This window comes from Pantherophis guttatus, chromosome 2 (assembly GCF_059756535.1).
Source record: "Pantherophis guttatus breed Tessera chromosome 2, ASM5975653v1, whole genome shotgun sequence".
Lineage (NCBI taxonomy): Eukaryota > Metazoa > Chordata > Lepidosauria > Squamata > Colubridae > Pantherophis > Pantherophis guttatus.
The window spans coordinates 3,736,435-3,758,683 of NC_142064.1; the positions used below are offsets into that span (position 1 = coordinate 3,736,435).

The following is a 22,249-nucleotide window of genomic DNA, read 5'->3' on the forward strand; positions in this document are numbered from 1 at the left end:
ATTTTTTTCTGCAACCTCTTCGGCTAAAGAGGTTGTAGAAAAAATGCTTTTAAAAGTAAAAAAAAAAAGCCTCTGATGATCATGTGGCTCAGCTGGGATCGTCAGAGGCTTTTAAAAGAAAAAAAAAGCCTCCGACGATCAGGCAACTCAGCTGGGATTGTCAGAGGCTTTTAAAAGCATTTTTTTCTGCAACCTCTTCGGCTGAAGAGGTTGTAGAAAAAATGCTTTTAAAAGTAAAAAAAAAAAAAAGTTGGCCACACCCACCCAATCACATTAACCCCTCCCCACCAAGCCATGTCCACAAAATAAGCCACGCCCACAGAACCGATAGTAAAAAATTTTAGAACCCACCCCTGGTCAGGTCCACCTGCAATTTCCGCTACCGGTTTGCCTGAACTGCTCTGAACCGGCTAAATATCCCCTCTGACGTCAACCCTAGTCCTTCTTTTCATTATACGCAGTATAATGTATAATAATATACATTATTATTTCATTACACACAGTATAATAAATACATACACAGTTCCTGCAACTGTTTGTCGTACATTTTAGCCTCTAGCCCCCCCAAATCACCCTTGTTGCTCTTCTCTACACTCTTTCCAGAGTCTCAACCAGAGGTGGGTTTCAGCAGGTTCTGACCAGTTCTGGAGAACTGGTAGAAGAAATTTTGAGTAGTTTGGAGAACCGGTAGTAAAAATTCTAACTGGCCCCACCCCCATCTATTCTCTTCCTCCCGAGTCCTAGCTGATTGGGAGGAAATGGGGATTTTGCAGTATCCTTCCCCTGGAGTGGGGAGGGAATGGAGATTTTGCAGTATCCTTCCCCTGGAGCGGGGAGGGAATGGAGATTTTACAGTATCCTTCCCCTGGAGTGGGGAGGGAATGGAGATTTTACAGTATCCTTCCCCTGGAGTAAGGAGGGAATGGAGATTTTACAGTATCCTTCCCCTGGAGAGGGGAGGGAATGGAGATTTTACAGTATCCTTCCCCTGGAGCGGGGAGGGAATGGAGATTTTACAGTATCCTTCCCCTGGAGCGGGGAGGGAATGGAGATTTTACAGTATCCTTCCCCTGGAGCGGGGAGGGAATGGAGATTTTACAGTATCCTTCCCCTGGAGTGGGGAGGGAATGGAGATTTTACAGTATCCTTCCCCTGCCGCGTCCACCAAGCCACGCCCACAGAACCGGTAGTAAAAAAATTTGAAACCCACCAGTGGTCTCAATATCTTTTTTACAACACGGTGACCAAAACTGGATGGAGTATTTCAACTGTGGCCTTACTAAGGCTTTGTAAAGCGGTATTAGAACGTCACGTGATTTTGACTCTAATCCCTCTGTTAATGCAGCCTAGGATTGTGTTGGCTTTTTTGGCAGCTGTCGAACACAGTTGGGCTCCTATTTAAGTGATTATTTTGTGTCCTCTTAATTTCGGCCAGGCTTTACAGAGTGAAAATAAATGAATTTGTCTAATGCATGAATCAATCAAATTGGTAATTATTCTTACCACTGAAAACAATGAGGAAAAAATTCAAAGCAAGAAAAAACACCAAGTGAAACAGAAGTAATAGGAAAAATTTTAGAATGCGCTGAAATGGATAGGTTAACCAAAGAATTACAAGAAAGAGAAGAATCAGATTATTACAAAATATGGAATAATTGGCATAATTGGTTAAAAATCAGAAATATACAAAAAATATAGGGGGAAATATTACCGATATATATATATATATATATATATATATATATATATATATATATATATATATATATATATATATATATATATATATATATATAATAAAAAGTGTTATTAGATTAAGGAGAGGTAAAGGAATATATCATAAGCAGAATTGTAGAATGTCACTCTGAAAAAATGCTTAAGAAGAAATTATACTCTTTTTGTGTATATGTTGTATAAATGTTTGTTGTGTATATATTACGTATGTCTTTTTTAATATTTATATTCAATAAAAAAATTTAAAAAAAGAAAAAAAGAAAAAGAAAATGAAGTAAAAAAAAGAGAAAACAATGAGGAAGAAACAGATCTGCACTCAAATATGGCATTGATGCATATTAAAGGATGCTAATGGGATTATTTAAGGTGCTTAGCTTGATGGAGTGCTTGTCCACATGGCAGTCACAGTTCCTGTTATTCCTACAAGTTTTTTTTTCTCCTTCTCATTCTTCCCTCCCTTCCCTCCATGTACACTTCGTGCAATCTTCAACTCATTTCCCCAAGGAAAATCATGGTGCAAACACCTTGTACAACAGACAGCTGATTTGGAATGATTTGAGGAAGCTAAGCTGGATCTGATTAGTTCCTGGGTTGGATTGAGGAATCCTAGCGCTGTAGGTTACTGTGGGAAGATGGCTTCCTAGAGATCTGGTGGAATTGGGATCACTTTTTAGAATTTGGGAAAATAGATAGCACCTGCACAGAGAGCAGACAAGGCCAGAGAGATCCTCAGGTGAGGGTATCATAGAAAAAAATGCAACATGGAAAGTTTTCTTTGCTTTTGGAAGGGGTCAAGAAACCCTTTGCTTGGACATTTGTCTGAGTAAAGCACTTTCTAGAAGCTTTGCATCAGAAAAGGTCATTCTTAAATTCTAGGGGCCTCTTCTAGAAATTGCACAATTATATGTCAAAGTCAGAAGAATTTTTGAGGTCTATCTAGGACATCATTTGTCCGACATGGCATAGGGCTTCCTGCTTGAGCAGGGCATTGGAGTAGAAGACCTCCAAGGTCCCTTCCAACTCTGTTATTCTGTTATGTTCTGTTATCATTCTGTCTCCATACTCACACCCCAACGTTCACGTCAAGCTTATGAAAAGGACAAAATTCAACGGCAACCACGCAACTCTGCTTCCAACCAGTAGCTCCTATTCCTAATAGAAGAAGGTGTGAGTAATCTGATAGGTATTTTTTGCATGAACTGGTGGTACCTTTGGAGCAAATACATCACATTAGTGGCAGAATGGCAGTTAGCAAACCCTTAGTTGGGGAACTGCTACTCGACTCAGATTTGAGAAAAGTCCACATTCTGCTAGTAACTATTTGCTCCTATTTCTCTCCTCTCTGTCTGCTCGCCTTCCCAAGCATCAAAGTTGCTACTATGGTAAAGGATGAAGAATACAACAATGCTATATAACAACACAGTTGGGTGTATTCCGATAGCAGGAAAACAGTTAAAACAAAGGCACCGCTACCAATTCTGAACCTCTTGAGATGCCTTCAAAGATGATGTTCTGGAGGGTTTCTTGTAAACCCTGAAATAGTTTCTCCATTTTGGTCCCTACATTCACCACCAAGACTCTCAAACCATGCTTTCTGAGGCTGTTCAGAAGACCCTCGTGGTGGAGCCCACCCTCCTTAATGTTCACGTCCTAAAATTTGTCCTATGCAAAGAATGGAGAATGTTTGAATGTTCTCATACCAGATCTGCGTACTTAACTTACTTCTGTAACCATTACAAGTCCACAGGGGTCCTTTACTAGCATCTAGATTCATAAACCATCAACTGTACCCACCCCACGGCAATAAATGGGACTCCAGTTCCCATCTCTTTCTTGAGCAATTGTGGAGGGGATATTTCCCAAGGGTCTGTACTGTATCTTTCCCCTCTTTTAACCAACAGCAATGGGAATGAGCATTGGTGATCAAAACTCTTGTATTGAAATGGCCGAATTAAAGAAGATAAATGAGTTGTAATAATATGTAACTGTCCACAGCTTAGGAGAAGGATGACAGGAAACCAGAAATAGGATCAATTGAGTTTGCTAAATAAGTTTCTTTCCAAATATGCTTGTGACATGTACTGGGAAATAACAATTTTATTGTAGCAACTTCCGCTTTTTATCTATCTTTTCATGCAAGCAGCTTTTTTTCTCCCCTTGCTTGTGTAACCGCATAAACGCCTGCTGAATAAAATCATTTGGGGCTCTTCCAAAAGAGCCGTGGTGGCGCAGTGGTTAGAGTGCAGTACTGCAGGCTACTTCTGCTGACTGCCGGCTGCCTGCAAATTTGGCAGTTCGAATCTCACCAGGCTCAAGGTTGACTCAGCCTTCCATTCTTTGGAGATCGGTAAAATGAGGACCCAGATTGTTGGGGGCGATAGGCTGACTCTGTAAACCGCTTAGAGAGGGCTGGAAAGCACCGTGAAGCGGTACATAAGTCTAAGTACTATTGCTATTAACGGAGGAGCTTTGGATAGCTCAGCAGGCTAATGCATTGTAATTTAACTCCAGCTGTCTGCAATTAGCAAGTTCGAATCTTGCCAGGCTCAAGATTGACTCAGTCTTCCATCCTTTCTAAGGTAGGTAAATTGAGGACCCAGTTTGTGGGGGCAATAAGATGACTTTGTAAAAATATACAAAAGTATGAAGGCTATTGCTTAACACATTGTAAGCCGCCCTGAGTCTCCGGAGAAGGGCGGCATATGAATCAAATTAAAAATAAATAAATAAATAAATTCGTGACACAGAGTGAATTGATCTCTGCCTCTTTGTTCACGCTCGGTCTGATCTAGATCTCCTGCTTGGCAATTACTCCCCCATTTCTTTTGATGCCAAGTTTCAAGGGATCTCTTTTGAAATTGCCCACTTGGTACCAGGGATTAAATGTGGATTCAAAAAAGAGAGCTTGCAAGAAGAAGGATGTGTTGAGAAATGCAAAATTATGGCATGGGTTCAGGGCATCTGAGGAGCCGACGGGACAAGCCCACCCCACTTGTGCCAGTGGAAGAGGCCTGGTATAGAGCCTATCTGGTAAGGAACTAGAGTCAATGGGATCAAGGAGAAGGGCCTTTTCTGCTGTGGCCCCATCTCTGTGGTACACTCTACCATTGGAGGTGAAAACTGACCCCTCTGTTTTGGCCTTCTGGAAGGGTCTCAAAACTTGGGTTTGCCAGTTGGCCTGGGGTCCTGAGGAAGGCGCTCACCACTGGAGGTGGCTGATGGGATATGAAGACCTCACCACTGGAGGTGGCTGATGGGACAAGAAGACCTCACCACTGGAGGTGGCTGATGGGACAAGAAGACCTCACCACTGGAGGTGGCTGATGGGATAAGAAGACCTCACCACTGGAGGTGGCTGATGGGACAAGAAGACCTCACCACTGGAGGTGGCTGATGGGACAAGAGGACAGATTGTCCCATCCATCTCTCAGCTCTTGTAGGCCTGGTTTTAATAGCCTTTTAATATTGGCTCATTTTAATCTGTTGACGACTTTCCCCTTGGGTTCTATAATTTGGAATCTGCCCAGAATGTCCTTGTAGGGGCGGATGGGCAGCATAGAAATTTAATAAACAAACAAACAACAACAACAAAGCAAATAAGTAAATAAAAAAACCCAGGTCAACCTCGTATCTCCCTCACTATAAACCCACTGTAATGCCTCAACCCCGTAGAGTCAAGTCCTTGAGGTGCTTCAGAAGTGGCTCTAGAAGGAAAGGTAGAATCTTAAGAGGTTAAAAGTCATTAGTGTCGACAACACAAGAGACGCTACGGGACAACAGGTGATGTTCCTTGCCACCCCCCAACAGTTACCTGTGCTAGACCTTGCTTATCCAGTGTTTCCCACCGTGCTTCAATAAGGACGGTTAGCATCCTTTGGCCTTTTCAGCTGGACCTTCAGCCTCTTCATCCCAATCTGGAAGCCATTCATGGCCTGGATGGCCGCTTGGGCGCTAGCAGGATTGTCAAAACTCACAAAGCCTGTCAAAACACAAGGAAGGTGCAGGATTTAACCAGCTGAAGGGGGGCGACGGGGCCATCCCATGCTAGATCACACCAAGGATGAACATGGAATAGGGGGGGCCAAGGAGCTGCCCCCTCCCTCCCCAGCGCTTGATGCAGGAAACTTCCAGCTTCTGACAATGTCACGGTGGGTTCGGGTGAGCGGCGTTGGGGATGGAATGGGTCGAGCGTTCACCTCAACCGAAAGTTGGCTGAGAGGGAGGATGGGAAGCAAGCCATGGAAAAGTTAGATTTTGGGGTGGAGGAATGAAGAGATGCCAGATGGACCACCAGATGGTCATTGAAAGGGACAAGTCCTCAGCTGAAGTTATTCTTACAGAGAAGGAAGGAGTGTTGCCAGGAGGGACTTCTAATGGGTCGCAGTGAGGTGTCCGCCTCAAACTAGAACATAAATTTCACATCCCGTCTTGAATGCTGCAACACGCTCTACATGGGGCTGCCCTTGAAGAGCATCCGGAAGCTCCAGTTGGTGCAAAATGCAGCAGCCTGCATGGTTTTGTGCAGATTTCAGTTGTGCAAGTTTTAAGTTTTTAAGTTTTAAGTTTAAGTTTTAAGTTTTATTAAATTTCTATACCGCCCTTCTCCCAGGGGACTCAGGGCGGTGTACAGCCATATTAAAACACATGAATTTATAAAAATTAAAACCAATTAAAATCAGATATATAAAATTTGGCCATCAATTTAAAACACGCATACACCCATTTAAAATTCATATTAGGACAGTCCGGCTTGCTGAAACAAAAGGGTCTTAAGGGTGCGGTGAAAAGTGCGCAGGTTGGGGCTAAGACGAAGCTCTAGGGGCAGCTCATTCCAAAGGGCAGGTGCCCCCACAGAGAAGGCTCTCCCCCTGGGTGTCGCCAGTTGGCATTGTTTGGCCGACGGCACCCTGAGGAGCCCCTCTCTGTGGGAGTGTATTGGCCGGTGGGAGGTTGTTGTTGGCAGAAGGCGGTCTCGTATGTACCCCGGTCCTAAGCCATGGAGCGCTTTAAAGGTGGTAACCAACACCTTGAATCGCACTCGGAAGACCAGCGGAAGCCAGTACAGCTCACACAGGAGGGGTTTTACATGGGTACGCCGAGTCGCACCCATAACCATCCGCGCGGCCGCATTCTGGACCAGCTGGAACCTCCGAGTGCTCTTCAAGGGGAACCCCATGTAGAGAGCGTTGCAGTAGTCCAGACGGGACTTGATGAGGGCATGAGTAACTGTGCGCAAGGCATCCCGGTCCAGAAAGGGACGCAACTGGTGTATCAGGCGAACCCAATAAAAAGCTCCCCTGGCCACGGCCATCATATGATCTTCCAACGACAGCCATGCATCCAGGAGAACACCCAAGTTGCGAGCCCTCTCTGTGGGGGCCAATGATTTGCCCCCAATAGTCAGCGATGGTGACAGCTGACTATACCGGGCTGCCGGAAGCCACAGCCACTCAGTCTTGGAGGGGTTGAGTTTGAGCCTGTTTCTCCCCATCCAGATCCGTACGGCCTCCAGGCACCGGGACATCACATCAAGGGCATCATTGGGGTGGTTCGGGGTGGAGATGTACAGCTGAGTATCATTAGCATACTGATGGAATCTCACCCCGAAACCACGGATGATCTCGCCCAGCGGCTTCACATAAATGTTGAACAGAAGGGGCGAGAGGACTGACCCTTGCGGCACCCCACATACAAGGTGCCTCGGGGTCGACCTCTGCCCCACCTGCCAACACAAACTGCACACAGTTGGAGAGGAAGGAGGAGAACCACTGCAACACGGTGCCCCCCACTCCCAACCCCTCCAATCGTCGCAGCATGATACCATGGTCAATGGTATCAAAAGCCACTAAGAGATCTAATAGGACCAGGACAGAGGAGCAACCCCTGTCCCGAGCCCTCCAGAGATCATCGACCAATGCGACCAATGCCGTTCCAGTGCTGTGCCCTGGCCTGAAGCACGACTGGAACGGGTCTAGATAATCAGCTTCATCCAGGTACTGGGGAAGTTGTCACGCCACCACACTCTCAACAACCTTCGCAATGAAGCGAAGGTTGGAGACAGGGTGATAATTGGCTAATACAGCCGGGTCCAGGGAAGGCTTCTTGAGGAGAGGCCTCACCACCACCTCTTTTAAAGAGGGGGGGAAGTAACCCTCACTCAAAGAAGCGTTAATAATCCCCTGGAGCCAGCCTCGTGTAATCTCCCGGGAGGCCAGCACCAACCAGGAGGGACACGGATCCAATAAACATGTGGCAGAGCTAAGTCTCCCCAGAATCCTGTCCACATCCTCGGGTGTCACAGGGTCAAACCCCTCCCAGATAACATTCTCAAGATTCCCCTCCATCAGTCCATCCGGATCTACCCAATCAGAGTCCAGACCTTCCCGAATCTGAGTGACTTTGTCATGCAGGAATTGCACAAAATCCTCAGCCTTGTCCTGCAAGGGGTCTTCCCTCGCTCCCAGATGAAGGAGGGAGCGGGTCACCCTAAACAGGGCAGCTGGGCGGTTCTCTGCAGACCCAATAAGAGTGGAAAAATAATTAAATTTTGCCGCTTTTATCGCCACTAGGTAGGTCTTAATATGAGACCTCACCAGTGTTCGGTCAGATTCGGAGTGACTGGCCCTCCAATCACTCTCCAGGCATCTTTTCCGGTGCTTCATCTCTCTCAGCTCCTCAGAGAACCAGGGAGCCAGTTGAGATCGGCACCAGGGCAGAGGCCGCAAAGGCACGACACGATCCAGAGCCCCGGTGGCCGCCCTATCCCAGGCGGCCACCAGCTCTTCAGTCATGCCATGAGCCAGAGCCTCAGGGAATGGCCCAAGCTCCGTCAGGAACCTATCCGGGTCCATCAGGCGCCTGGGACAGAACCACTTAGTTGGGTCCATCTCCCTGCAGTGGGGTGTAGCAGTTCAAAAGTCCATGCGAAGGAGGGAGTGATCAGACCATGACAAGGGCTCGATGACTAAATCCCCTCTTTCCAGATCACTCTGCCACTGACCAGAGACAAAAATCAAGTCCAGAGTATGTCCCCCCAAGTGAGTAGGGCCTTGAACTAATTGGGTCAGGTCCAAGGCCATCATGGAAGCCAAGAACTCCTGAGCTGCCATAGACATTTTGCCGACAGATGTTAGGTTGAAGTCCCCCATAACCATAAGCCTGGGGGTATCAACCGCCACCCCGGCTATCACGTCTGGTAGCTTGGGCAGGGCTGCTGCCACACAGCAGGGAGCCAAGTACGTGATCAGCAGGCCCATCTGCACCCCACGACCCCACTTCACAAGGAGGGACTCACATCCAGCTATCCGAGGTCCAGGGGTCTCCCTCGGACATAGACTTTCTTTAATAATAACTGCCACCCCCCCACCCCTATCCTGGGCCGGAAACCTGGTGGGCACATTTCAACCAGGGGCACACCCCCTTCTGGGCCCAACCAGGTCTCCGTAATACCCGCCACATCCGCTCCCCCCTCCTGAATAAGATCATAAATGAGAGAGGCTTTATTTAACACGGATCTGGCATTGCACAACAACAGCCAAAGGCCCAGGCTCTGAGAGTCTGTGCTACCTGGGGAACGAGTAAAGCCTTGGGGACTGGAGTGCGCGATCGCTTGAAGATAGCGAGAGTGCACTCCCATAACATGATATAGCCCCCTGCTTCCACCATATCTGCCCCTCCCTCCCACCGTACAGATCACATGGCCCTCACAAGGTTGAGCTCTTGCCCCCTCCCTGATATCCAACCCTGCGTCTCCACTGCCGCTGCCCTCTGCCAGACCCGGCCTTGACCCTTGTGGGTTCTCCCCCGCTCCCACTCTGGTCATCCCTGAACCCCTTAAAATTTTAGTTAATAATGCATTTAAAAAACCCCTTAATCCCCTCTTTGACGCATGCCATCTCTCGGGGTTCCAAAACCCGTCATCAAGATAGGCCCTCGATAACATGGAGGGCCAGATCTGTGAGAGGGGGGAATCTCGCAGCACAAGAAGCTTAGACCTTGAGTACATCCAAAACACAAAACATACAATAACACGTGTATTACACCTCTTCTACAGGAGCTGCATTGGTTGTCGATTTGCTTCTGGGTCCAATTCAAGGTGCTGGTTGTCACCTTTAAAACCCTTCATGGCTTGGGACCAGGGGATCTGAGGGACCGTCTCTTGCCGGTCACATCCACCCAACCCACCAGAGCGGGGAGGCAGGGAATGTTGCGGGTCCCATCCCGGTGGGAGATATACCTGGTGGGACCCAGAAGTAGGGCCTTCTCTGTGGTGGCTCCCTCTCTCTGGAACATCATCCCCCCAGATATTAGAATGGCCCCCACTCTAACACCCTTCCAGAAGGCATTGAAGTCTTGGTTCTGCCAGCGGGCCTGGGGAACCCACAGCGGGATGGAGCCCATTAATTGGCTCATGTGATGTGTTGTCGCCAGGGCAGGGGGTGGGGGTGGGGTGATTTTATTTTATTATATATGATTCTTTTATAAGTTTTACTGCTTTTTATATGATGTTTTTATATCTTTGTAAGCCGCCTTGAGTCGCCATGTGCGAATAAGTGACAATATAAATCTCCTAAATAAAAAAAGAAAACAATAATAATAATAGAATCATAGAATCCTAGGGCTGGAAAGGATCTTGGAGGTCTTCTGGTCCAACCCCCTGCCCAAGGCAGGAATACTATCCCGGACAAAAGATTATCTAGTCTCTTCTTGAAAACCTCCAGTGATGAAGCACCTACCACCAGGGGTGAAATGCTCCCGGTTCGGACCGGATTGTCCGATCCAGTAGCGATGGTGGTGGGTGGTTCGGACAACCGGTAGCAAAAATCCCTGCCCCCCCTCCACATGCCCAGCTGAGCTGCGCGATCATCAGAGGCTTTTTTTTTTTTACTTTTAAAAGCATTTTTTCTACAACCTCTTCGGCCGAAAAAATGCTTTTAAAAGTAAAAAAAAAAAAAAAAAAGCTGAAGAGGTTGTAGGGAAAAAAAATGCTTTTAAAAGCCTCTGACGATCCCAGCTGAGTTGCCTGATCGTCAGAGGCTTTTAAAAGCATTTTTTTAAACAATCTCTTTGGCTGAAGAGGTTATAGAAAAAATGATTTTAAAAGTTAAAAAAAAAAAAAAGTTGGCCACGCCCACCCAGTCATATTAACCCCCCCACCAAGCCACACCTACAGAACCAGTAGTAACAAATTTTATATTTCACCACTGCCTTCCACTCCAGGATGCAGGTTCTTCCACTAATTAATCATTCTTACTGTCTGGACCACCCAAAAAATTGGTCCACCAAGTACTTGTACACCAAAAGAGCTGGTGATTTTTTTTTACCGGATTAGCATTTGTATAGGCAGTGGTGGGATTCAAATAATTTAACAACTTGTTCTCGGCCCTAATGACTGGCTAGGTAGGCGTGGCCATGGTGGGTGTGGCCAGAGGGTGTGACAGGCAGCGCTCGGCCTCCTGCACCCCCGCTGGGAGCAAAAATGGGCTGCCGGTGGTGGGGGGCACCACACACGCATGCATACACCCAGTTTTGGGCCTAGTAGGCCTCCCTGCAGCCTCCTGGAAATGAAAACAGGGTGCAGGGGGAGAGGGGCTGCCACACACCCTGTGCTCCGTTTTGGGCCTAGTAGGCCTCCCGGCACTTACCTAGGAGCCAAAATGGGGCATGTGTGGACTCCTCGAAGGGGAGGGGTGGGGAGGGGAGGGGCCAGCCAGCGATTTAACAACCGGTTCGCTCAAACCGGTCCGAACCAGCTGAATCCCACCACTATTTATAGGTCACCAAGAAGGTGCTGAACCTTGATGGCTGGGTGGATAGCATGGTGGATGACAAATGCAGGAACCGGGATTGGGTATCTTGGATTTGGCGATCAAATTAGGGATTCTGCCACATGAAAAGAAAAAACAACAACTGCAGTATGTTAAACCTATTTTAAGGCTCACAATATTTTTATGTATCTCCCATCTCAGTTACCCGTTTGGGGCAACTGTCAGGGTCGTTTTCAAATTGGAGGTGAAAAAAGAAACCAAGATTGTGGTTACAATCACGCCATACATGTTAGAAATGAGGGAGGGGACGGACTATGATTGAATGGTTGCGGTTGCCATCTTGAATTGTTTGACCTCTCTATGGACACCCCGGCAACTGTGTTCCGAAAAAGAGTCCAGCAGGTGCCTCCTACAGGGAAAATTGTCACTCTTGGGTCTACTGAAACTTCAGGATTGATATCCAATGATGGGTTTGTAGACATGGTCCAAAACTTGTGAGAAGAAGACTTGGCCATTGAGATCTTGAATCTTTATCTTCATCGCCACAGAAATCATGGATTGTAATCACTATGTTCCGAGCTGTTCAGGGACATCCATGAAGGGATTCCCCCCCCCCAATGGTGGATCTGATCACCTGATAGAAGGCCCACCCCTTTTTACAGGTGACTGTATCCAAAATAGGGCAAGGCTTCAAATGATTGACATTTGGTCATGGCTGCCATGTTGAATTTGTTCCCACCTGTCTCATCTCCACAGACATCCCTGGAGGCAGTAGCTCACGTTAAACAAGTCAACATCTTCTTCACCCCAAATTATTTCCCCACACATCGACCTGTTCAGCTAAAAGGAAATATATATTTTTGTCTATAGGTAGGCCTCGACTTACAACCCATTGCTTAGTGACTATTCAAAGTTACAACGAACCTACCTTTAAGCTACGTATGATCCAGATTCAAAATTATGACAGTCAGAACCCTTCCAAAACCACATAATCAAACTTCGGACACTCAGAAACACGACCATTTTTATGGTCGTTTACAGCATCTGATGGTCACGCAATCAAGTTTTTAGGGTGGTTTTCCCGAAAACCTGCACTTATTTCCAGTTTTCGGCAAAACCGCAGCCTAGTGAAAAATGGGTTGGTTAACAATACACCATTTGCTGAATGACCACCACCAAAAAACAGTCACAAAATTGGGTTGATTATATCAGGGGTCCCCAACCCCGGGCCCTGAACCAGCATTGGGCCACGGCATGCTAGAAACCAGGCCATGCAAACAAGTGAAGCCCCATCCGTGGCATGCAGGCTGTCAGGGTTCTGACAGATGCCCGAATTAAATCATGATCCTCTTTGAGCCAAGCTTCAAAAGAAATCCAGTTAGTTATTAGGAGCTTCGTGTCGGCACGTTCCAAGTGAAGCCAACTCTGACCCCATGTAATTTACAACCCAGGCATGACCCTGTTTCCCCCCTCCCCCCAGGGTGTGTCATCAGTTACATTCGCCAACGGAGCAATTTCACAGGTTTTAGAGATCACTCCCCTCTGGCCGTTGTGGGTAACCCTGGGAGACAGCCTTGAGAGATATATGTCTGGAATGTGCTTTTGTTTTTGGCTGTCGTGTTTCACCTTTTTTCCCATCCCCCTTGCCTATGGCGACTTAAGAGCAGGCCAGGAATGCTTTGTGAGTTGACACAGGAAGCACATGAAACCATGCCCCTCCAGTTTGGGGGAAAACCTCTCTCTACGGAACCGGTTCCTGGTACCCAAAAGATTGGGGGGGCCGTTAGGTTACATAACCAACCCATTTTAGGCCTGTCATGATTTACAATGTGGCAGAGTCCATTATGGTCATATGTCAAGGCCTATGTGTCTCTATCAGATTTTTCAACCACTGCAATATCAGGCGCACAGCAATTGTGTGGCAAGTACCCAATATTCTGATTCTATTCTTTATTCCTTGTCAAAAACAAGGAATAAACATTTCTTACTGGAAAGGAATCTGAGTGGATGTATTAGGAGTCGGATGTTGACCAGAACATCATATTAGAATAATGTTAGTTGTGTTCTAAGACAATTGACAAGGTCTTCTACTGTAAAGAGTTGGCAGAAAAGCTCCTCCATCCACATGTTCAGATGGACACCCACACTTTCACACCTAGGCTTCCCTATTTTAACAGGAAAGAAGCTAAGGGAAACCATAACTACACAACTAGCAGTTCCAAAGTTTCAAGAGGCAATGGAACTTTCTGGTTTTTCTTTGAAGACCTTTCGCTACTCATCCAAGAAGCTTCTTCAGTTGGGACTGGATGGTGAGGAATGGAAGGATTGATACTCCTTGCAGACAGCTGGTCATTTGTGCTCTTTTTAGAGAGTCGTTGAGGCCACCTGGAGGTTTGTCTGTGTCCTCAGGGTCACCTGAGTGGTGCAAATGGGTGTGGAGCCTTCTTGGAACTGCTGAAAGGACTGTGTTGTAGACTGGAGATAGATGATGTCATATCCCTCCCTCTCTGTTGAGGGAGGGCTGTTCAATTTGGACACAGATGGCCTCTTTGACCCCTCTTTCAAACCAGCAGTCTTCTCTGTCCAAATATGGACTTTGCTGTCTTCAAAAGAGTGTCCTTTGTCTTTTAAAGGCAGATGGACTGCTGAATCTAGTCCTGATAGGTTTGTTCTACTATGTTGTGCCATGTGCTTATGAAGTGGTTGTTTTGTTTCCCCAATGTACAGATGGCTCATTGCATTGTACTGTATATACTATGTTGCCCAGCTTGTGTCTAGGTGTTTTATCCTTGGGGTGGACAAGCTTCTGCCTTAGTGTATTCTTGGGTTTGAAGTGTGCACATATGTTGTGTTGTCTGAAGATCACTAGCCATTTCCCAAGTGCCTTTAGACAGGAAGGGTCACCATACAAGAAGACCACGAGCTAATTGTCCTCAGTGGGACACACACACACGTACAAGTTTGTCACATCCTTTACAGAACTGTGGACCCTTTTTGGAGTAAGCTACCTCAACTATTTGCTGGGAAGTCATGTACCATTTTTATAACCTTCCAGTGCTACAGAGGAGCTCCTGGCTTGGATGTTCTTGAGCTCCATGGCAAATTGATGCTGATGGACATCTCTTCTCAAATCCAAATGTTGCCTTCAGATCAGCTTTCAAGGAAAGAGGTAGGCAAGGTGAGTCAAAGGAGAGATTGACATGGTGATGTGGGAGCCTGAGAACTGATGCGGTGCTGAATGGCATTAGAAAAGATTGAGGATCTTGAAGATTCTATTTTCTTGTAGGATTCCTCTTATTTTCCATCTCTCCCTTATTTTGATATTGAGTCTGGCCAATGAGGTGGCAGGAACCTTGACTGAGATAGAAGACTTGGCTATTTTAGAATATAGAGAGAGGTGGGTACCACTTATGATACTGAGTCCCTTTTATATTAGGAAATCAATCAGAATAAAGGTGGAAAGGGCCTTTGAGGTCTTCTATTCCAACCTTCTGCTAAAGCAGGAGATCCTGTATCATTCTAGATAGGCTGTCCAGTCTTTTCTTAAAAAGCTCCGGTGATGAAGCACTCACAACTTCTGGAAGCAAGAGAGACAATTACAGAGATTAATTGTCCTCACTCTTACCCTGTTTTCCCGAAAATAAGACCCAACCAGAAAATAAGCCCTAGCATGATTTCTCAGACTGCTCGTAATATAAGCCCTACCCCCAAAATAAACCCCAGTTACGATCGTCAGCAGACGGAGGTGTTTAGTACTGTATTTCCCCCCAAATAAAGACCTAACTGGAAAATAAGCCATAATACGTCTTTTGGAGCAAAAAATAATATAAGACCCGGTTTTAATTTGGGGGAAACACAATAGGAAGTTTCTCCTTAATTCCAGGTTGCTTCTCCCCTTGATTAGTTTCCATCCATTGCTTCTTGTCTTGCCTTCTGGTGCTTTGAAGGGTTGAATCCTTCTTCTTTGTGGCAACCCATCAAATATTGGAATATTGCTATCATGTTCCCTGCCAGTTCTTCTTCTTTTTAGATTAGCCAAACCCAATTTCTGCAATCATTCTCCACATGTCTCCAGGCCCTTAATCATCTTAGTTGCTCTTCTCTGCACTTTTTTCCCAAAGTCTCAATGTCTTTTTTGTAATGCGCTGATCAAAACTGGATGCAGTACTCCAGGTGTGGCCTTACTAAGGATTCATGTGGTTTTGCTTCCGTGCCTCTGTTTATACAATATAACCAAGGATTATATTGGCCTTTTTGGCTGCTGACAAAATCGTGAAGTCCTTGGTGCTCTGTTAGCTTGGTTGTTTTCCAGCAGACATTTCTTTACCCAACTAGGTAACATCATCAGTTTTAGAAAGGAATAGGGTTTGCTCACTGTTTCAATACTAGTGGTTGCCCTGTCAGTGTTGGTGGGAGTGTCATGGTATTTCCTTGATTATACTGTTTTTTAAAACTATTTATCCATCTGCGTTGGCAGTTCCTTAATCTATCATTGTCTACTGTTTACTGCTTGACTGTTGGCCTGGTATTAATCCTGCTGTTAATCGCTGTTCATCTGGGAGTTGACCGCTGGAGAGAAGGGGTTTTGGTCTTTTGGCTGCCTTTTTAGCTTTTGGATTGTCTCTTTCGAATGGTGGGTAAATGGTGTTTATCTCTATGTGCCTGTTGATGGCTTGGTTTGTCTGCCAGGCTTCCAGGAATTCTCTAACATTTCTGGATTTAACTTTCGATGACTAGAATGACTTAGTTATTATTGAACTGGCCTGAAACATTTAGAAATTCCTTCCTTCCTTCCTCCCTCCCTCCCATCTTTCCTTCTGCTGTCCCTCCCTATCTCTGTTTTCCATTCTGTCTTCCTTCCTCCCTCCCTCCCACCCACTCTCTCTCCCTTTTTCCTTCTTGTCCCACACTCTCTCCCTTTTCCTTTCTTCCTCCCTCCCTCCTACCATGCCTCCCCACATCTGTCTTCCTCCCTCCCTCCCTTCCTTCTTGTCCCACACTCTCTCCATTTTCCTTCCTTCCTTCCTTCCTTCCTTCCTTCCTTCCTTCCTTCCTTCCTTCCTTCCTTCCTTCCTTCCTCCCTCTCTTCTTCCTTCTTGTCCCGCACTCTCTCCCTTTTCTTCCCTTCCTTCCTCCCTCCTACCATCCCTCCCAACATCTTCCTTCCTTCCTTCCTTCCTTCCTTCCTTCCTTCCTTCCTTCCTTCCTTCCTTCCTTCCTTCCTTCCTTCCTTCCTTCCTCTCTCCCTTCCTTCTTGTCCCACACTCTCTCCCTCTTCCTTCCTTCGTTCCTTCTTTCCTCCCTCCCTCCCTTCTTTCCTTTTTTTCCTTCTCTCTCCCCCCTGCCTCTTTTCCTTCTTTCTTTAACTTTTTCAGTTATTGTTTCCGTTCATGTTTTAGCTTACAGTAAACTTTAATAAAATCTTTCATAAAATCACTTGGGGAAGAAAAAGAAAAATGTTCTCCACGGCAGTCACTTGCCCTTGCCTCTGGATCTTTTTGTCTTTCACTGCTGTGTTCCCCGCAGGAACCAGGAACAAAAATCACAAACCGGTAAAACGGAAAAGAAGCTGTTGATGAAACTAGATATCAATGGAGTGACTCAATTAAAAATAATAACAATATTATCCAGGAAGCCATGCAGCTACTTGGAGAGAAAACTAACACGCTGGGTTATTTTTTAGTCCTGGCAACAGGAATATTCCATTCATGGCATTCGATTTTGTCCTGCTGGTTCTACCGTTTGCTCCCCACAAACACACTCGGCAGGGTTGCCTTGTTAAAATTGGTTCATACAAGCTCTCTTATTCTAGCAGGATCTGCTTTCCCCCCCCAGAATTTCTAGAAATGGCATTCCTGTACTGATAGAAAAGAATATTTGCAACTCAGGGTTGAACAGCAGGGTCCTTGACGCTCTCTGAGCTTGGTGGTTTTCTCGCAGACATTTCATGACCCAACTAGGTAACATCATCAGTGCTAGAAAGGAGTGGGGTTTACAGAGAGGAGGAGGGGGAGGAGGGAGAGGACTGTGGGGTCCTTGGTGCTCTCTGAGCTTGGTTGTTTTCTCGCAGACATTTCATGACCCAACTAGGTAACATCATCAGTGCAAGAAGGGCGTGGGATTTGAAGAGAGGAGGAGGAGGAGGAGGAGGAGGAAGCGGAGGAGGAGGAGGAATAATGTGGAGTCCTTGGTGCTCTCTGAGATTTGTGGTTTTCTCGCAGACATTTTATGACCCAACTAGGTAATTTCATCAATGCTTGAAGGGACTGGGGTTTCCTGCCTGTTTATAGACTAGTGACTTGTCCTGTCAGCACTGATGGGGGTGTTCTTGATGATTCCTTGATCAGGCTGAATACCGCCTCCAGTTTTAGTCACCACTTTACAAAAAAGATGTTGAGACTTTGGAAAAAGTGCAAAGAAGAGCCACAACTAAGACGATTAAAGGCCTGGAAACAAAAACGCACGAAGAACGGTTGCAGGATTTGGGTTTGGCTAGTCTAAAGAAAAGAAGGACTAGGGGCCACAGGATAGCAGTCTTCCAGTATTGGAGGGGCTGCCACAAAGAAGAGTTGGGGGTCAACTTATTTTCCAAAGCACCAGAAGGCAAGACAAGAAATAATGGATGGAAATTTAACAAGGAGAGTTATGGAATTAAGGAGAAATTTCCTAACAGTGAAGACAATTAACCAGTGGAACTCCTGGCCATCAGAAGTTGTCACTGGAGGTTTTGAAGAAGAGACTGGACAGCTACGAGTCTGGAATGGTATAGGGTCTCCTGAAATGGTAGTTCCTTGATTGGAATATTGCTTATTGCTTGATTGTTGGTCTAATGTTACTCTTGATGTTAATCTCTGCTCACCTGGATGTTGATTGATGGCAAGGAGATTTCTTTAGTGTTTTTGTTTCCTTTTTGGCTTGCTGATCGTCTCTTTTTCAATGGTATGTAGATGTTGTTGGATCTCTATGTGCCCGTTGATAGCTGATTTGTCTGGGGAATTCTCAGCTTTGTCTCCAGGAATTCTATGGCACTTTTGGACTTGGCTTGATCTAGGATGCTCATATTAAACGGCTCAGTGTAAATGATCTGCTAAAATGGATTCAGGCAGGGAATTTATTTATTTATTTATTAAATTTAGAGGCCGCCCATCTCCGTATCGGTGACTCTGGGTAGAAGTATTGTTGTGGTTTGTTGCGAAGTCGTGTCCGACCCATCGCGACCTCCAGGCCTTCCTGTCCTCTACCATCCTCTGGAGTCCATTTAAGCTCACACCGACTGCTTCAGTGACTCCCTCCAGCCACCTCGTTCTCTGCCGTCCCCTTCTTCTTTTGCCCTCAATCGTTCCCAGCATTAGGCTCTTCTCCAGGGAGTCCTTCCTTCTCATTAAGTGGCCAAAGGATTTGAGTTTCCTCTTCAGGATCTGACCTTCTAAAGAGCAGTTGGGGTTGATCTCCTCTAGGACTGACCGGTTTGATCGCCTTGCAATCCAAGGGACTCGCAGGAGTCTTCTCCAGCACCAGAGTTCAAAGGCTTAAATTCTTTGGCGCTCAGCCTTCCTTATGGTCCAACTTTCACAGCTATCCATTGCAACTGGGAAATTACTATACACACTTTTGTTGGCAGGGTGATGTCTCTGCTTTTTAGTAAGCTATCTAGATTTGCCATAGAAGTATTAGGAGTAACATTTTCAATGGTGTGCTTTGAATGCAAATTCCTACCAAGGCTTTATCTAATGTGTTTATTACTTACTGGTCTTTTTGCCCCCAAGTTCAATTGATAGGCCAAATCTTTCAAATTTCATAATTGTTTTTATATTCTTATTTTTATTGCCTTCTGAGCTGCCCAGAGTCTTAAACTAACCACAACTGAGCCCAAAATTTTCTGTTGCTAAAATAAAACATTGGTTCAGGGAGTTATGCCCCGTTTTACGACCTTGCTTGCCAGAGTGGTTAAACGAATCACTCCCGTTGATAAGTGAAGTAAGTCACCAGCTGTTAAGTGAATCTGAATTTCCCATGGACTTGGCTTGTCAGGAAGTCGCGAAAGGGAATCATGTGATTCGGGGGACATAGCGACCGTCATAAGTATGAACCGGTTGGCAAGCATCTGAATTTTGATCGCATAATCATGGGGATGTTAGAAAGGTTGTAAGTTTGAATGGTCACTAAATGAAGTGTTGTAAGTCGAGGACTTCCTATTGTCGCTTAGCAAGAGAAATTTTGGGGTTAATTGTGGTTGTAGTACCTGTAGTTACTCAGTGGGGAAGCAGACTCAGGATTAGAACTACTCCCACGGCCAGTGGTGGGATTCAAGTAATTTAACAACTGGTTCTCTGCCCTAATGATTTCTTCCAACAACCAGTTTGCCAAACTGCTCAGAAAGTTAACAACCGGTTCTCCTGAAGTAGTACGAACCGGCTGAATCCCACTACTGCCCACGGCTCATGAAACAGTGAAACACGAGGAAGGCCTAATTCTGAAGAACAAGGAAGGGAAAAACAGAGAAGCAGAGGTTAAAAAACACAAAACTGCTTCTCTGTTCGTGTTAATTAATAATCAGAAAAATATATGTACCGGTTTGAAGAAGGTTGACGGGAGGACAAGGTTTTGTGATAAATCTGTTTTATGGGGGTTTTTTTTCTTCCTGGAATTGCCTTAAAAAAAAAAAAAAGACCACACAAAATAAATGATTTAGCAAGGCAGTTAAGCATGAAGAAATTTGCAAGCTCAGGGTATCCAGTGGTGATTTTTTCGGCAAAGTTGCTGTTTTTTTTTTTTAAAAAAAAAACAAGGGGTTATTTATCTGAAGGGAGTGTGAAATTTAGAAGTGGCACCCAAGAGAGGAAGCTGCAAGGAGAAATACTTTGGCTGGAAAGAGGGATGGGTGGAGATATACAATAGTGGCCAAAATTGTGGAAACCTTTTTTGGGGAAAGTGTATTTTTGAGGTTTGATGGCTAATAACCCCACTTTTTTTTTTTTTTTTAGTTTCAAGAGAATCCTATTCCACTGTTGGAATAGCCTGGGAATAGCCCAGACCTTCACCCAACTGAAAATCAATGGAGCCGACTAAAGAAACTTGGTTAGTCAGAAGCGACCCAGCAATAAACCCCAGTTAATAGAAGCCATCATTCAATCTTGGTCTCACATGATAACAGCTGCAGAACTCAAAGACTTGGTTCACTCTATGGGAAGACGTTGTAAGGCCATGATTCATGCTGAAGGTTTCCCGACTAAGGATTAACTGACATGGGGATAATTTTTGTGTATCTTGTTTTTTTTACGTGTTTCACTTTTCTTCTTTATCCTGTAACTGCTATTCTAATAGCAAATCCTGCATAAAAGTTATTGCATTACATTCTTGATTAAATTATCTTTCCATTGATATATAATTTTATGGTACTACTCCAAAAAAAAAAAAAGTGGTGTTATTAGCTAGTTTTAGAAAATACACTTTTTCCAAAAGGTTTCCACAATTTTGGTCACTATTGTATAGCCATGCTTTGGGTGCCTAGATTTTCTGTGTTAACCTAGAAGGGAAGGGAAGGTCCTTGGAGCTCTCAGAGCTTGGTAGTTTTCTTGTAGACATTTCCTTACCAAACTTGGTAACCTCATCAGTGCACTGGTAAGTAAACTTCAGCGAGACGTTTCAAGCTCAGAGAGCACCAAGGTTCCTTCATTTCAATTCTGAACTATAAGTATTCTCTTATAACCAAACCACTTTGTAATATAAACAGAAATCAAACTCCATTCTCTTCTAAGACTGATAATGTAACCTAGTTGGGTAATACAATGTCTGCGAGGAAACAACCCAGTTTAGAGGGCATCAAGGATCCCACAGCCCTCCTCCTCCTGGTCCACAAGCCCTACTCCCTATGGGCATCGATTATGTTATCTAGTTGGGTCATGAAATGTCTGCAAGAAAGCAACCAATATCAGAGATCCCAGAGCCCTCCTCCTCCTCTTCTCCATAAACTTCACTCCCTTCTAGCACTGACTATACTACCTAGTTGGGTTATGAAATGTCTGCAAGAAAACAACCAAGCTCAGAGAGCACCCAGGATCCCACAGTCCTCCTCCACCACCACCACCTCCTCCTCCTCCTCCTCCTCCTCCTCCTCCTCCTCCTCCTCCTCCTCCTCCTCCTCTCTATAAACATCATTCCCTTCTACCACTGATGAAGTTACCTAGTTGGGTCATGAAACGACTGCAAGAAAACAACCAAGTTCAGAGAGCATCAAGGATCCCCCAGCCCTCCTCTTCCTCTTCCTCCCCCTCCCCTTCAACAAACCCTGCTCCCTACCAGTGCCGATTTTGTTACCTAGTTGGGTCGTGAAATGTCTGCTCGAAAACAACCAAGCCTCAGAGAGCACCAAAGACCCCACAGTTCAACCCTGAAATACAAATTTTTTCTTCTGTTGGTCTTTGTCGTCTTTATCCCACGAGGAATCGAACTTCTCAACAAGGATGGACGAATAATCTGGATTCACGTCACATGCTCCAACTGTCCCATAGAAGACAGTTTCTTCCCCTGTTAGCATCCTTAAAAAAAAAGTCTCAAAAAAAGTTTGCATTAACTTGGTCCCTGACCCTTGCTTCAAGGAAAGGCGCAATTAAGCTCTGATAGATTATTCCATGTCAGAAGGCAATGAGCTAGTTTTTTTCTTTCTTAATATTTTTGCATTTCTGTTGTTGATGTTTCACATCGAATTTTGATGTACGGCTGTCAATAACGTTGGATTGATGGAGCGT

At 45.4% G+C, this 22,249-nt stretch overlaps 1 protein-coding gene across 15 annotated transcripts in view; it reads right to left on the reverse strand.

Annotated features, from left to right (window-relative positions):
• Window positions 1–22,249, reverse strand: part of CELF4 (CUGBP Elav-like family member 4) — a 921,337-nt gene that overhangs the window by 29,508 nt on the left and 869,580 nt on the right. For 14 of the 15 annotated variants that reach the window (XR_015732035.1, XR_015732034.1, XR_015732028.1 and 11 more), the window contains one exon: window positions 5,546–5,713. The exons of the other annotated variant lie outside the window; for it this stretch is intronic. Coding sequence is in view for 1 of the 14 variants with exons in the window: in XM_087885499.1 (XP_087741625.1) it covers window positions 5,586–5,713 (128 nt within the window). In the remaining 13 variants the exon portion in view is untranslated. The remainder of the gene's footprint in view (window positions 1–5,545; window positions 5,714–22,249) is intronic. 15 annotated transcript variants of the gene reach the window in all.